The sequence below is a fragment of the Bison bison genome, unplaced genomic scaffold, assembly GCF_000754665.1.
Source record: "Bison bison bison isolate TAMUID 2011002044 unplaced genomic scaffold, Bison_UMD1.0 scf7180017864254, whole genome shotgun sequence".
Taxonomy (NCBI): domain Eukaryota; kingdom Metazoa; phylum Chordata; class Mammalia; order Artiodactyla; family Bovidae; genus Bison; species Bison bison.
This window is the reverse complement of record NW_011494826.1, coordinates 9,393,383-9,408,688: the sequence shown is the minus strand read 5'-3', so window position 1 is coordinate 9,408,688 and position 15,306 is coordinate 9,393,383. Positions and strand designations below refer to the sequence as shown.

General features: G+C 32.5%; 1 protein-coding gene across 1 annotated transcript in view; it reads right to left on the bottom strand.

Annotated features, from left to right (window-relative positions):
- The window catches only part of DDHD1 (DDHD domain containing 1), a 75,172-nt gene that overhangs the window by 34,236 nt on the left and 25,630 nt on the right, over positions 1-15,306 (bottom strand). The window contains 4 exon segments of the mRNA XM_010847774.1: positions 1,768-1,915; positions 2,962-3,090; positions 4,965-5,066; positions 12,939-13,112. Of these exon segments, the coding sequence (XP_010846076.1) occupies positions 1,768-1,915; positions 2,962-3,090; positions 4,965-5,066; positions 12,939-13,112 (553 nt within the window).

Sequence of the window (15,306 nt, the reverse complement as noted above, 5' to 3'; positions counted from 1 at the left end):
GCAAAGTAATGTCTCTGCTTTTTAATATGCTGTCTAGGTTGGTCATAACTTTCCTTCCAAGGAGTAAGCGTCTTTTAATTTCATGGCTGCAATCACCATCTGCAGTGATTTTGGAGCCCAGAAAAATAAAGTCTGACACTGTTTCCCCATTTATTTGCCATGAAGTGATGGCACCGGATGCCATGATCTTAGTTTTCTGAATGTTGAACTTTAAGCCAACTTTTTCACTCTCCTCTTTCACCTTCATCAAGAGGCTCTTTAGTTCCTCTTCACTTTCTGCCATAAGGGTGGTGTCATGGAAAGACGGTGAGTCCAGCAGATCAGATCATGGTCGTGTACAGATTCAGGCAGTTGCAGGTGATACCAGTCATTAAAATGCATAGACTAGCAGGGACTTCTGGAAAAAAAGACTAATTGTCTTCTTCCTGAACTCAAATACAAGATGATATAAACCACATCTAGAACCACAGGAGATGTCTGAAAATAGCTAAAAAATGAAGGCGTGTAGAACAGATAGAAACTGGATTCTGATAACTTGTTTGGCAAATCTTAGACTTCTCAGTTTTATGGACTACTAAATCCTCCTTCTGAGTTAAGTTTTCCCTCACTTGTACCCAAAGAAATCAAGTTGGTACCTTTCCAAATATGAACAGCTCCAGAGAGAACATGTTACTAAACCTACTTCTCAGATTCCTTAGGTAACCAAGGAGAAGATTAGCATCTTGCCCCAAGAATGTAAATATTGTGGGAAGTACAAATCATCAGAAAAGAAAATCAGAATCAGAGGGAAGAGATCTCTGTAATACAAGCTACAGAGAATGACAAGGATCAGAATGACCTGGCAGTGTCTGACAAAGATTTTTTGTTTTTTTCAAATTGAACTGTACTTTTAATTTAACCCATAAGCTGGCATTAAAAGGTGTTACAATAAAAAGTAAAATAGAACTCAACATTGTATTATTATAGAGATATTGCTGAGGACATAGTTCCTGGTATCATACAGGATTTGCTTTATTAGGACTCAAGAAACACATTTACTTGAAATTTCAGAACCTGATAAATTGTGTTCTCAACACTTGATTTTTTCTCACCACATTATAAATCTGATCAGATTTTTCTTTATACTGGCTGCAAGTTGAGAGCCAAGTTTGTGGCAGAACCCATAATTCTAAAATTTCCTTTTCACACTGTCCTAAATATTTTTGAAACTCATATATGAACATTCCTTCTCCCAACAACATCTTAACAAGCTTTTAGAATAAAGCTGAATACAAATAACTGAGGTAAATAACCTGCCTAGCATGTTGGCAAAACACCCACTGTTTGTTCTCTATAAAATTTAGGGTTCAGTTTCCTCTGGTTATAATTAATTGGACAAGTTAAGCTGCTAACTGGCAACTTACACAATTCTTAGCTTTTTCAGAATTATACAGTATTCTCAGTTTCTGCAATGTAGAGATTAACACAGAAACTGAAAACTAGACTTTTTTCTTGCTTTCAACTTTAATGTAAACTAATAATACATTAAGTAAAAAGGCTTTCTTATCCCTTCACTTCTCCATGTTAAGAGGGAAAAAAAATCAAATAAATATTATATCATCACCTAGATATGATCATTCTCAAAATTTGGTCCAAAAGCTTCATCTACAACTGAAACAGAATAGCTGGCACCGGAGAAACATGTGGACTAATGATTAAACTATATTATACCCTGGACAAAAGTTTGGACTCTGACTAGATGGAGAATGTAGTCATCAAAACACTCACATGGCAGTATTTTTGATAATTCTTCCTTGGTCCATTTTCTGTCCAATGCCATGCACAACAAATACGATATGGGTAGTCTGAGATGGCTTGTCTTCTAATGTCGCTTCTTCTACATAACCTCTATGAAGTCTGGTCCCACTACTTGATGCTGTGGGAAAATCATGGTTCTAAGCTTATTACTTATTACAGAGATAGCATTTTCACTATATTGAAAAAAATAGGGGGGATAAAATTTGTAAGATATAGAATGATTAGCTCTAATAAAAAGGACTGAACTAGACATGACAGTGAAGCCAGAAACAAGGCAAAAAGAAAAAAAGATGAACTGAATACATAAAAATTAAAAACATCTCTGTAAGAAAATATTATGAAGCAAAGATAAAAGAAGAATGACAAATGGGAAAACATCTTGCAAAACATGACACACAGTAAGTTAATTAAAGAACTTATTAATCAAAAAGTGAAATGAATCATCCAAATAGCAAAATGGGCTAAAGGTGTGATAATCCACAAAACAAATACAACTAATGAACAAATAAATGTGTAAGCACATCTATTATCAAAGAATTTAAAAAGATAGTAAAAAATTATCAGACAGAAAAAATTTTTGAAAAAATATTTTTTGACATGCACTCACATCTTTTCCAGGTTATCAGTCCCTCTTTTCTTCCTTTTAGTCAATTTTGTTTTGTTTAAAGATTTGTCTATTCTCAATGCCTCCATTTCTTCAGGTTCTACTTAAACTTCAACTCATGCCCATCTGTCTCTGTCCCAGAAATTCACCTAAGTCACCAATGATCTACATTTCACTAAATCCAAAGAAAAATTTCCAGTCTTCACTTTTCCTGACACTGTTTCAATTGCTTGTCAATTGTCATTTCAACTGACACAATTTCAACCGCTATGTTTTATTTCACATCACTGTCTCAGGTCTGACTGCTTTTGTGCTTTGAGAAGTAAAAAAACATATTTAATAATCTTGCCAGATCATTCCTAATATATAATTATTTATTAATGAATACACGTCAACTCAGTCACTTTAATTAAAGTTAGTTTAACATGGTAGAAACTGTATTAAACTTAATACATATTTAAAATATACTGAAAATAAAATCTGAATTGTCTATTTTAAATATAAGAGAAAAAGTCAGAGTCCCAACATTTTGACAAACTCTAATAATATTTAACAAATACCTTTAGAAAATCCCAGTTTTTGAGTAACTGTTCTTGCAATTTTGGATGTTGTTGCATCACTATAAAGATATACTTCATCCACACTGTGCCAGTCCACGTGGTTTCGACTCAATTTGAAACTATGAATAGCTGTTGCAAAAAGGAAAAATCTGAAGTTCTCCAAGACAAACTTCATTTAAGTGAAAATACACAGATTTTTTGGAATGAATATTTTAACTCAGTTCAACAAAAAACTTTTATTGAAACATATATCAATGTGAAACAAGTCACGGACAGGGACTTTATTTTATAAATTATTAAACATGCTATAGGAAAAGGGAACTTGTTAGAACAACATGGAATAAAACTGGCTTAACTACCATAATTTTAACCTCTTTAGGAAATATGCTTTGATTATTAAAGAACTGCTTTCCCAGGTTATCTGATCATTCCTTAGGTCTAAGGGATATACACCTTCATGAAAGTCCTCAGTACCTTTGATATAGAAACTTAAGTTCCATTTCTTCTGTTGACTTTACTTTTTGTTCTGTGGAAACTACTCAGCATAAGATAAAACAAGACTCAGGTGAAAAAAAAAATTATCTTTAAACTGGGAAGAGAATAACCTAATTTATTAGAATATAAGGTATTTTGGGAATGGGTATTAAAGCCAATTATCACTGGATACTGCTCACCCTAACAGAACCCCAAAGTTGAAAGAGCTTTTAAAAAGAAATCAGTTTTTTCCTACTATTATGTTCAAATTAGTATGGTTATTTCATTTCTGTAATGAGGTATGCTTGGTGAAATGAGCTCTAAAGAAAAAAAAAAAAAGCCAAACCTATATTCTCTGGGAATAAAACTCTGTGAGGCAGGGACTATACCTTAATCACTTTGTATCACTACCACCAAACACGGTCCTAGCATACTGTTTGACATGTATCACAAATTTAGTACTGTTTGTGGAAGCAACAGGTTAAGGTAATTCTCAAAACATGTCCACCAATTCATCTTTTGATAATTCTTACAGTCTGAAGGACTTAAACTTTTCTCTTTATCTCTTATATAGAGGTAAGAAAAATTCACATACCTTTATAAAACCAGTCACCTTCAAATCATTGTGCCTAATTTATATCTTTAAAATACTCTTAAAGCAAAATATTATGTCCCATTATATATAAACACATAGAGGTATAAAGAAAGGGATTAAGTGACTTGCCACAAAACTAGCTAGTGACAGAGTCTGACTCTTCTGTTGAGGATAGAGTCCTGGTGAAGATCTAAGACCATAAGACACTTTTTGTGAAAAGGTATTTCTTACTAGAATACAAAGAAAAGCAAATCCTTGCCAAGAAAATGTACTTCGGAGTTATGGTTAAAAATGCCATTTCAAAAATTTATGAAAAACCAATTTATACCTTCCTGACCTACCAGGACACATTACTACTAACATTGAACACAAGACCAAGATGCAATTAACATAACAAACCTGAATAATACCTTCTCTTGCAAACAAAACAAAACAAAACACAAACCCAGTGTAAAAACTCAGTCTTTTAACTAAAAGAACTTTCCATAATTAAAAAATCTTTTGCAAGAGTTTAAGTTATTTACTTTCCTAAATCTATGTCTGATTCTTAAGTCAGTACTTTAAGCCTTTTAATCCAATGTTTCAAAACTGCATTTTTGTTAAAACAGTTCTGAGCGACATATTCTTAAAACATTAAAACTATAAGACCAAGATATTAACAGTGTTAAGTCAACAAAATTTTGTTTCTCTCTAAACCATTCACATTGTCTTAAAGCATGTTAATATTGGCAAATATCCTATTGCTGAACTATATACATGGTTTGCAAATGTTTATACCACTTATAATTAATACTAACCAAAATAACACACTGGATACATTTCTATAAAACTAATAATTTCTACGCTCTAAGTACAACTGAATGCTATAGATGCAACTGAAAGCTACAAGCCAGGAATATATCTACAAGGAGAAATAAAACTACAATTACTGTACCTTGGGAACGCTTTCGTTTAAGACCTGCTGCATCTGTACTCTCCTTATATCCTCTCCATTTGAACAGAGAAGGGAGGGAGAAGGGAGGGAGGTGGTAGACAACTAAGAAAGCAAAAACACTGAGCTTCAAAGTAAATTTTAAATGAGGTTTACCATTTTGCCTTTTTGTTGTATTAACTTTAAAAAATTAGTTGTATTTGACAAACATTATTCTAAATGCTTTATATAAATTCCAATTAAAAATCAGTGAAGCAAAATATTAGTTTAATAATGTTTATCAAATATATGCTTCTACTTTTACTCAAAGTAAAAAGGCAAATGATATCTAAATATATCAAAGACACCTACATGATCACCATTTTTAACATCTTTGTATAGATAGAATAAAAAACAAAACACGGCATTTTTGTATGCATAAGAGAATAATAAATCCCCATCTTTACAATACTAAGGTTATTTACTCTCAACAAATTTGTGATTATGACACAGCCAACATCTGATATGCAAATTGAAAATTCAATAAACAATATTAAACATCTAATGCAGCTTTCCTGAGAAGGTACCATAGTACACATTCTACTAGATGCTTTCCCTCCCTGAAGCATAATAGAGCCTTCCTGTAGAAATATTCTTTTCACAATTCTATTCAACAAAGTTGTTAAAATATTTTCAAAAATGAAAACATGAAACTTTTCAAAAAAATTAAACTGAAAACTCTACTTTGAACTGATTTTGTGATAAAATAATGAAAGATTTATTAGTGACAGAATTACAAGAAAAAGTTATTAAAAATGTATGCTGTGACATCTTGTAAGTATAAAACAGACAACCGAGTAAAGCCAGACAGACTTGATATTTGGCAAATCAGTAAATAACATTAAAATCAACACTTTCCCTGTCAAATATTGCTAGTTATATATCAACAAATTTCTTCACATTTTAAAATAAGCAATTATTAAAAAAAATCCACTAAGAATTAAATCTTACAATCAGTTTCTCTACAGTCCAGTTAATGAATCACAGAATCTTTATGATTTAGTTCAAATTTGATTCCCTGGTAGCTCAGCTGGTAAAGAATCCACCTGCAATGCAGGCGACTCTGGTTCGATTCCTGGGTTGGGAAGATCTGCTGGAGAAGGGATAGGCTACCACTCCAGTATTCTTGGGTTTCCCTGGTGGTTCAGCTGGTTAAGAATCCGCCTGCAATGTGGGAGACCTGGGTTCGATCCCTGGGTTGGGAAGATCCCCTGGAGAAGGGAACGGCTACTCACTCCAATATTCTGGCCTGGGGAATCCCATGAACTGTGTATAGTCCATGGGGTCGCAAAGAGTCAGGCACAACTGAGCAATGTATATACTTCACATGTTTGATTTTCATCCTCACTCTCTTCTACATTAATGTGACATTCAAAGATTAAATACTGCTCAAATACAAAAATACTTAATTCCAACTGTATAGTACTAGAAATTAAAAAAAAATCTTACATATAAAGTAAATTTAAAGACACATGTGATAAAGGTAATTGAGAAATGCTTACAAGGCATTTCATAACTTTATATGTAATTAGGTGATTATAAAAAAAGTACAGACAATAATTACAAGCTGAGTTGTAACATCAGGATTATAAAAATCTTTCGCTGTCACAGAAGGGTGGAAAATGACAACCAAAACAATTTTCTGCACTGAACATATTTCTTCTTTCATGTGCTTTCTGGTCACTTACTAAGGGGTAGATATACCACTTGCAGGAAAAAAAAATCATTAGGAAAAAGCTAACATATCCAAGTAGATCAAATCTGAAATATACTTGAGACTTTACTGCTCAAACAAAGCCTAGACTTACAAGTCTACTAGCAAAACTAACGATGCCCTCACTAAGAAATAACTAGAGGGAAACATATGGACCACCCGATCACACTTTAAAATTATGTAAACACTTTCTAAAAGCTAGTCAATATATAAAAATGAAAGCTTTTACCTAAAGGAATACTAATGTAAGGATTAACAACAAGACAAATATCCCAATATACTAAAATCAGAGAAACATATTCAAAACATTTTCACAAAATTAAAAACATGCTTATTAACCTTCTTCTCATATTTAATTCTTATTTTCACTTGAAAAGCATTTGCTTTGTTACAACATCCTGTAGCATGGAGAGTTTAATTTTTTTCAACCCAAAGCAAAGAATTAAGTACCACCACAAGTAGACACAAAAAGGTGATCCTTTTTGTCCTTTGATCCTTCCAACAAGGATCACTAAAATAAAGTTTTAGTTAAGAATTCTTACATTGTGTTTGTTAGCAAAAGTATGCACAAACTCAAAATACAACTGAAAATTCTAATTAAACACTAACATTTAATAAAACTTTTCATTTATGTAGTAAAGTCTTACACAGCAAGGAAAAAGATTTTAAGTACTAAGACACAGTGTTTTCAATAAATTTCCTTACTATAATTCATGTCTTACAGAAATGGCCTTCATTATATAATTCTGAAAGCAGAGTATCAAAAAGGAGGTTGCTGAAGTATACTACTCCCTAAAATAGAATAACTTTATAACTTTTCCCTTTGCAAAAGCTGGCAACCTGGATAATCTCAACTTCAGGGAAAGGAGATTTGCACGTCTCATATCTGCCAACTAGAATGAGAAAACTCCTGTTAATCTTCTTGGATCTCACAGAACTAAATACATACATTTGTAAAAATTGATTAATAATTAAAAGCTAGAAGATGGGAATCCTGTTAGCCACCAAACAGGAAAAGAAAAGCTGGTGAGAAAGGGTTATTACTCCTTCCTTCCTTTTCCGCATTCCCCCTTCCTCTCTCCCCTTCCTGGCCTTAGACTTTGGAAATGATATATTCAGTTTGGGATATCCTTATCCCGCAATAGGATAGGTATATAGACTACATGCCGAATTGTTAAATGCTATAAATCCCTGGGGATCCACCAACACTTGTGCTGTCATAGCATCTCAACTTAGCTTGAACAGTAAAAAGTCCTTTTTTTTTTATTTTTTAACTTTTAGCCTATGTGTGATTTTATATTGAGTCTCTGATAGCTCAGTTGGTAAAGAATCTGCCTGCAATGCAGAAGACCCCGGTTCCATTTCACATTCCTGGGTTGGGAAGATCTGCTGGAAAAAGAATAGGCTACCCACTCCAGTATTCGTGGGTTTCCCTTGTGGCTCAGCTGGTAAAGAATCTGCCTGCAAAGAGGACCCCTGGGTTCAATCCCTGGGTTAGGAAGATTCCCTGGAGGAGGGAATGGCTACCCACTCCAGTATTCTGGCTTGGAGAAGTCCATGGACTCTATAGTTCATGGGGTCCCAAAGAGTAGGACACAACTGAGCAACTTTCACTTTCACTTTCTTTCACTTCATGACTCTTGTAGACACATATAGTTGGATTGTGCATTCCAAACAAATCTGTCAATCTCTGCCTTTCAATTGGAGTGTTACTTCACTTACATTTACTATAGTTTTTGATACGGGTGAATTGAGGTCTATCATTTCCCATTCATTTTCTTTGTTTTATCTGTATTTATTTCTCCTTCTGTTGTTTCTTTTGTTTTATATATATATATATATTTACTATTTTAATTTCTCTACTGGCCTTAAGAAAAAAAAATAACATCTTTTTATTGTGGAATAATTTTCAACCTACAGAAAAGCTGCAAAAATAGTACAGAGAGTTATCACTATCATATATATCCTTCATCCAGCTTCTCCTAATGTTAGCATAACTATACAGTACAATGATCAAAACTAAGAAATTAAGGTTGATATAATACTATCAGCTAAAATACTGACTTTATTCAGAATTTTCCAGCTTTTCTACTAAAGTCCTTTTCTGTCTTTGGATCCAATCCAAGATACCATGTTGCATTTTGATGCTATGTTTCCTTAGTTTCCTCTAAATTGTGATGAATTCTTTAATCTTTCCTTGTCTTCCATGGCTTTGACACTTAAAAAAATTTTTTTTTCAGCTTTACTGAGGTACAATTGACAAAATTATAAGAAATTTAAAGTTTACATTATGGTGATTTGATAAACACTATTAAAAGGATCCTGACTCCATCTGGTTAATTATGACGTTGACATTTCCAAAGAATACTAGTGAGTTATTTTGTAAAATGTCCCTCAATTTGAATTTGTCTGATGTTTTCTTGTAATTGGATTGAGGTTATACAGTTTTTGACCAGAGCAGTTGTAGGACTAATTCATTTAGTTCAACCATTTTTTACTGATTACTGCTTGGATAGATAAATTATAAAATGAGGGAGATACTACTCTAGGACTTTTAAATATTTACAAAGTAACTTATTTGAAGCCCTGCCTTTATTTTATGACTCAAGCACTTCCCTGGTGGCTCAGATGGTAAAGAACCTGCCTGTAAGGCAGGAGACCAGGGTTCAATCCCTGGGTTGGGAAGATCCCCAGAAGGAAATGGTAACCCATTCCAGTATTCTTGCCTGGCAATTCCACAGACAGAGGAGCCTGGTGGGCTACAGTCCATGGGGTTGCAAAGAGTTGGACGTAACTGAGCAACTAACACTAACTCTACAATAACTTTAATCCCCAGTGAACTTCTAGCTTTCATTTGTTAGGCTGCCAGATAAATGTATCCTAGCCTCGGAGGTGGGGTTGGAAGAGAATCATTTTTTAACTCAGAGAAAATGAAATTTAAATCACAAAATACGATTATACTTTGGGGGGTTTATCTTTCTTTGAAAGATAAATAAGTTATGCTAAACTTCAATTTAATTCAGTGTTTAAGATTAGTAGGATAATTAATAAGAAGATAATAAATATATTCAGTGTATTTGTGTCAATAACTACACTAACCAAGATACAGATAAGGTCAGAAGGAAAAGGAATTAGGATTTTATTTGAATGTCCTTCAAGGAAAGAGGGACTTTCCTTGTGGCTCAGCTGGTGAAGAATCTGCTTTATGCAGAGAGACCTGGGTTTGATCCCTGGGTTGGAAAGGTCCCCTGGAGAAGGGAAAGGCTACCTACTCCAGTACTCTGGCCTGGAGAATTCCATCGACTATATAGTCCATGGGGTCAAAAAGAGCTGGACACGACTGAGGGACTTTCACTTTCACTTCAAGGCAAGAACTCTGTTAAGCTTCTTAGGAATTCCCCAGAGAACTTAAAAAGAGTTCCTGAATAGGTTTTTTTTTTTTTAATTTTAAATTATTAAATATGATACTTTCTCAGAAAGTCTCATTTGAGTAACTCCACTGCACTGTGATTGCCAATTCTATATCTCTTTTTCAAGAATGTATAATATGCACTGTCTACTTTGTTATCTTGTATTTATTCTCTGTAACTTCTCATCTGCAGGCTTTGTCATCCCCAGTGGTTTAAAACTCCTTGAAGGACAAAACCCTGTGTTTTTTTTTTACAAAAGTAATGAGCATAGTACTATTTGCACAAAGAATATTCAAAATCTTCTAGCAATATTCAAAATCTTCTAGCAAAAAAAGTCAAGGCTTTACTTAGGTACAATAAGAAAATTTAAGTGGAAAAACTATTTTCCCCCTAAAATTAATAAAATAGGAAATTTCAGAAACTTAAAGGTAAGAAGCAAAATAATCAAAAGATAATACTTTTTTATTTTTGTATTGCAAATTTGAGTTATTTTTCCAACAACCTAGCTTTTTGGACAGCAAATGTTCTTTCCTCAAGACCAGTGATAATTTTCAAATGTACTACAGAATTTCCCATAATCTTCAAAGTCAAAAGTCACATTTTAATACATAAATGTATGTTCTGCGTAATAGTGAATAACAAAATGGCTGGAAATTCATAACAACAGTACATACAATGAATTGAACTTTGTTGATAATAAAACATCCTGATGTTTTATGTCACAATATATTAAAAAAATCAATTTTTCTTCTAATGAACCTCAAAAGATCATCAATTTGAAAGATTACAATACCAAAGTGTTCTATACTTTAACAATTTTCTATTATTACTAATTAGAATTTTACCACCCAATCTGTATCTTTAAAGCTATCAAAAAATACAGTAATATCCTAGATTGACAAGCCCAAAGACATGCTGAAAAATTTTTTCATACAAATAAACCATGTTCTTTATCAGACTTAAATGACTGGCTCATAAAATTAGAGCACTTTGAAGAAAATTTGAGTATGCTGCTCCATTTAACATTTCAGATTCCAAGTAGACGGGATCTAGAGATGAAACAGAGCTAATGACTAACTTCCACAGGGCGAATTAGCAAGTGGAAAAGAAATGCTTTGAACGTAGTATGAGAAAGGGGGACAATATACTCATTTTTATTTTTCATACTCATCCTTTTCTCCCTTGAAGCTCTTGGGTTTTTCCCATGCATTAATAGTAAAGAATCTGGGAGTATAAACTGGGTTGTTAAGGTGAATTGCCATTTTTGAGAGAAGACTTAAGGAGAATTAATAGAAAGGAAAAAATCTAGAATTCAGTCTTTTCCAATAGATATGAAATTATGAAAAAAGTTCAGCCTTTCAAATACTATGAAGTAGGTTTTTGTGATTATTTAGAATGGTGATGAGAAGTTCTAAAACATGTCAGTCACCAATAAAAGATCAGACATATACAAAATTTGATATTTGTGCTTTAATCAAAGTATTGTCTTTATGGCAGTCTTCAGGAATGTAGACACAGCTCTGCCTTATAGACACTGAGCTGTTCTTATATACTGATATTTAAGAACCTTGAGCTTGAATTTTACAGTGAAATAAGAACATATTTGACTCTAGGGATTAGGAAAATGAAATATTTAAAATTCCTAGAGTATGGTATCTGGCATATAATAAACATTTCTTAGATTTAATCACCGATTTACTTAGAACCCAGCATTTTCCTCAGTTATGTAGAGTGTTAAAGATATAAAAAACACCCAATTTTAAGCTTATTGTTAATGGACATGAGTTTGAGCAAGCTCTGGGAGATGGTGAAAGACAGGGAAGCCTGGCGTGCTGCAGTCCACGGGGTTGCAAAGAATTGGACATGACTGAGTGACTGAACTGAACTGATGTTATATAAACAATTACTTCCAACTACATAATTCATTTCTTCTAAGCTGGATCCTGTGAATTACTTGATCAAGAATTGAATTTTTCTGCTTTATAGATGTTTTACAAGGGGAGGGAGAAAAATCACTAATTCATAGTCTAATTTACTCGCTTAAGTAGGGCTTGCCAAGAAACTTCCCAAACAAAGGCAAACATGGATGAAGAAACACTTTTAGGAAAACAAAGAGAAATCTAAAAATTCTAATCTACCTATACTGTTATACTCACCAGAATAGTTGATCCCACTGCCTGCAGTAAATGAACAATAGAAGTATTTTTAACTTGACCACACATTTTGAATTTTACTCAAGATCAGACACATAATGAAACATGATCATCTTGGCTAGTATATAAGTATTTTAAACTATTGTCAAAAAAAAGAAAATCCAAATGCTGAATAAGGAAATATAAGGAGTAGATTGTTTCAAATTAAAAATTGATATGGTTATCAATATCAAGACAGCTAGACAGGACTTACACAAAGGAAATTAAAGCTTTTTTAAACTTCAGGAGAACCAACATTAAAATATTAGCAAAAGTACTCTTTCAGTAGAATAACAAGGGATTTTTTTATAAGTTCAATTTTCTTTCGTAACTAAAAAGCTACTCAAAAGGACTAATTCATAAAGTATATTACAACAATTTGTACATTTACGGTAAATCATGTTAGTGTCATATCAGTGAAAGTACATGTTAAGTAAAATGGAAATAGTTGAGAAATTTATAGCAATTTTTGTTCTAAAATAACAATCAAATGTTTGAAATAACCAGAAATCATATACATTTTAACACTTCTGAATTACTACTTCCAACTTAGGAGCCACTCTAAGTTTTGTCAATAACTTACTTGTTTATAAAACATATTAAATGTATTAATTGGTCTTACCATCTTTTCCATCTATGGGTTTCGACACTTCAATATCAAAACTTTCCTGCATCTGCTGACCTCTAAAACGGCTAAGATGTTCTTGCTCAATTAAATTACTTTCTTCTTCTTCTAGTGGCTGCCAGGTACCATCAATAAACCACTGTCCACGCATTACTGGTATTTTATCAGACTCTGAAAAGAGAAACCACAGAATTATGCTTTATGATCCAACCTCCCAAGAAGTGACATAATAACTACAAGTTTATATTTTGCTACTGCTATGGCAAAAACAGACTTTTGTGACCCAATAGAATCATTTAAAGTTTTAAATTTCAGATTTCAAGCCATAGTATATAATTTTTTACAACATATAATTTTACTTGTATTAAATATTAAACATAAAAGTTACCTGATGTTAGAAAGGGAGAGGAGCAGTTATCTATATAACTGAGGCCCCAAGTAACCAAATCAGTAGGCCAAGTGGTTGACAACTTCATGCAAGACTCTATTGATAATTCAAATGTCTTAGAAAATACTGAGATAAATACCCACAAATAGTTTAGAAATAGTATATTGTAGTAGTGTGGTACATTCTTTAGGGCTGCTTTAGAGATCAAGGGCTCCCAGTGAGCATACAGAAACAAATGAAACTGTTAATTACAGTAAGTTCCTCACCCATTTCAGGAAAAAATTGAGAAAATTTTTTTTGAAAAACTGAACGCTTTTTTGATTAAACACTATCTCCAAAACTTAATACTTTTAGTTGTTATTTATAAACCATGACTGTCATCTAAGTTATCCTGAATTCCTTAACAAAAAAAACCCAAAAGCAAAGCAAAACAACAAAAGCCTAAAAATAAAGAGAGTTGGTGGTTTAACTACACATAGAAAAATTACTTCAAGTGGATTCAAAAGAGTAATTTGTATATATATATTAGGATATAACCCTATGGACAGAAGGAACTCCAAATACATCTTAAACCTTTTGCAGTAGCTATACTAATTGCTAATGATTGTAGTAATATTGGTATTGTTAATTTCAAAGTGCAGGTATTAAGATGAATAATTAATCTTGTTAATATCATTAGAAACTAAGATTTTCTAGCAAAAGTAAAAAGAGATACAAATATAAAAGTGAAAGAAATAAACCTGTATTTTAAATTTCAACTAAAAATGTCAGCATGAAACAATGTATATTTTCTCTTAAAAAAAAAATACATATATATCCTAAGCTTTGTGTACTGAAAAGACTTAGAAAAGAAAGACCAACCCTGTTTAAGTGAGCAATTCTGATGTAAAGATTGTGATCTCTAAATATCATTTCCCATTCCCGTTAAAAGAAACCAATGGCCAATTTCTACTTTGAAACAGAAAATTTATTAGATGATCATGAATCACTTATACCAGACTGATGTACTGGTATAAAAGTACATCAGTACATTAGTACATGTACTAAATATTATGTGTTTCTATTTTTTCTTGCATTATCCTTTATTCTCCTGTAGCAATTCTGCAATAGTCAGGTGTTTGCTGTATTTGGTGGATATTCAAAAATATAAATTCATTGAGAATTATGGGGTTTTAACATAAAGCACACTGCTGTGTTTGATGATTTTTTTTTTTTTTACTAGATTCTACTTTGTCTATCAAGATTACAACTGCTTTCTTATTGTTTCCATATTCCTGTGATGTTTTTGCACATCTCTTTATTTTTAACCTTTTTCACTATTTTAGATGTGTTTTTCTTTTGACACGTGAGTTAAACCCACTTATGCTTATTGATATAACTGGTATGTTTGAAATATTTGTCTATAATCACCATTTTTATTATTTCAACTCTTTCTCCAGTTGATGATTTTGCTTTTCAAAAAAGTCTTCTTTTGGTATTTAGTAATATTTGCATTTTTGGTTCTAGTGGTGACTTTTACACATTCATGTGTTTATTTATGCATTTTTGAGCGTCCTAAATCCCTTTTTTGTTTACTCAAACCTTTACTATGCGGTGTGTCCATTTTAAATGGTATCCAAAATTCCCACTTACTATTTACAATAGGGAATGATCTTATTCTATTTTTCCTTTGTCTCCTGACTCACTTACATATAACAATTGTACCCATATCCCCACCACTGTTTTAGTCTTGGATCTATAATCTATTAGATTCTCATTGTTTTTCTATAGCCTCGATACTTGAAGGACAGGTTGGCAAGCTTGAACTGTGCTTCCTTGAGTTTTAAAAAATGCTGTTTCACTGCAGCCTTCCTTTGTATATCATTTCTAGAGAAGTCAGATGCAAATCTAATTTTTAAATTAGTAATATGAGTTTTTTTCCCCCACCTAGGGTCAAGAAAAAAATTTACCTTCAAAATCTAAAACAGTTTTTCTAGT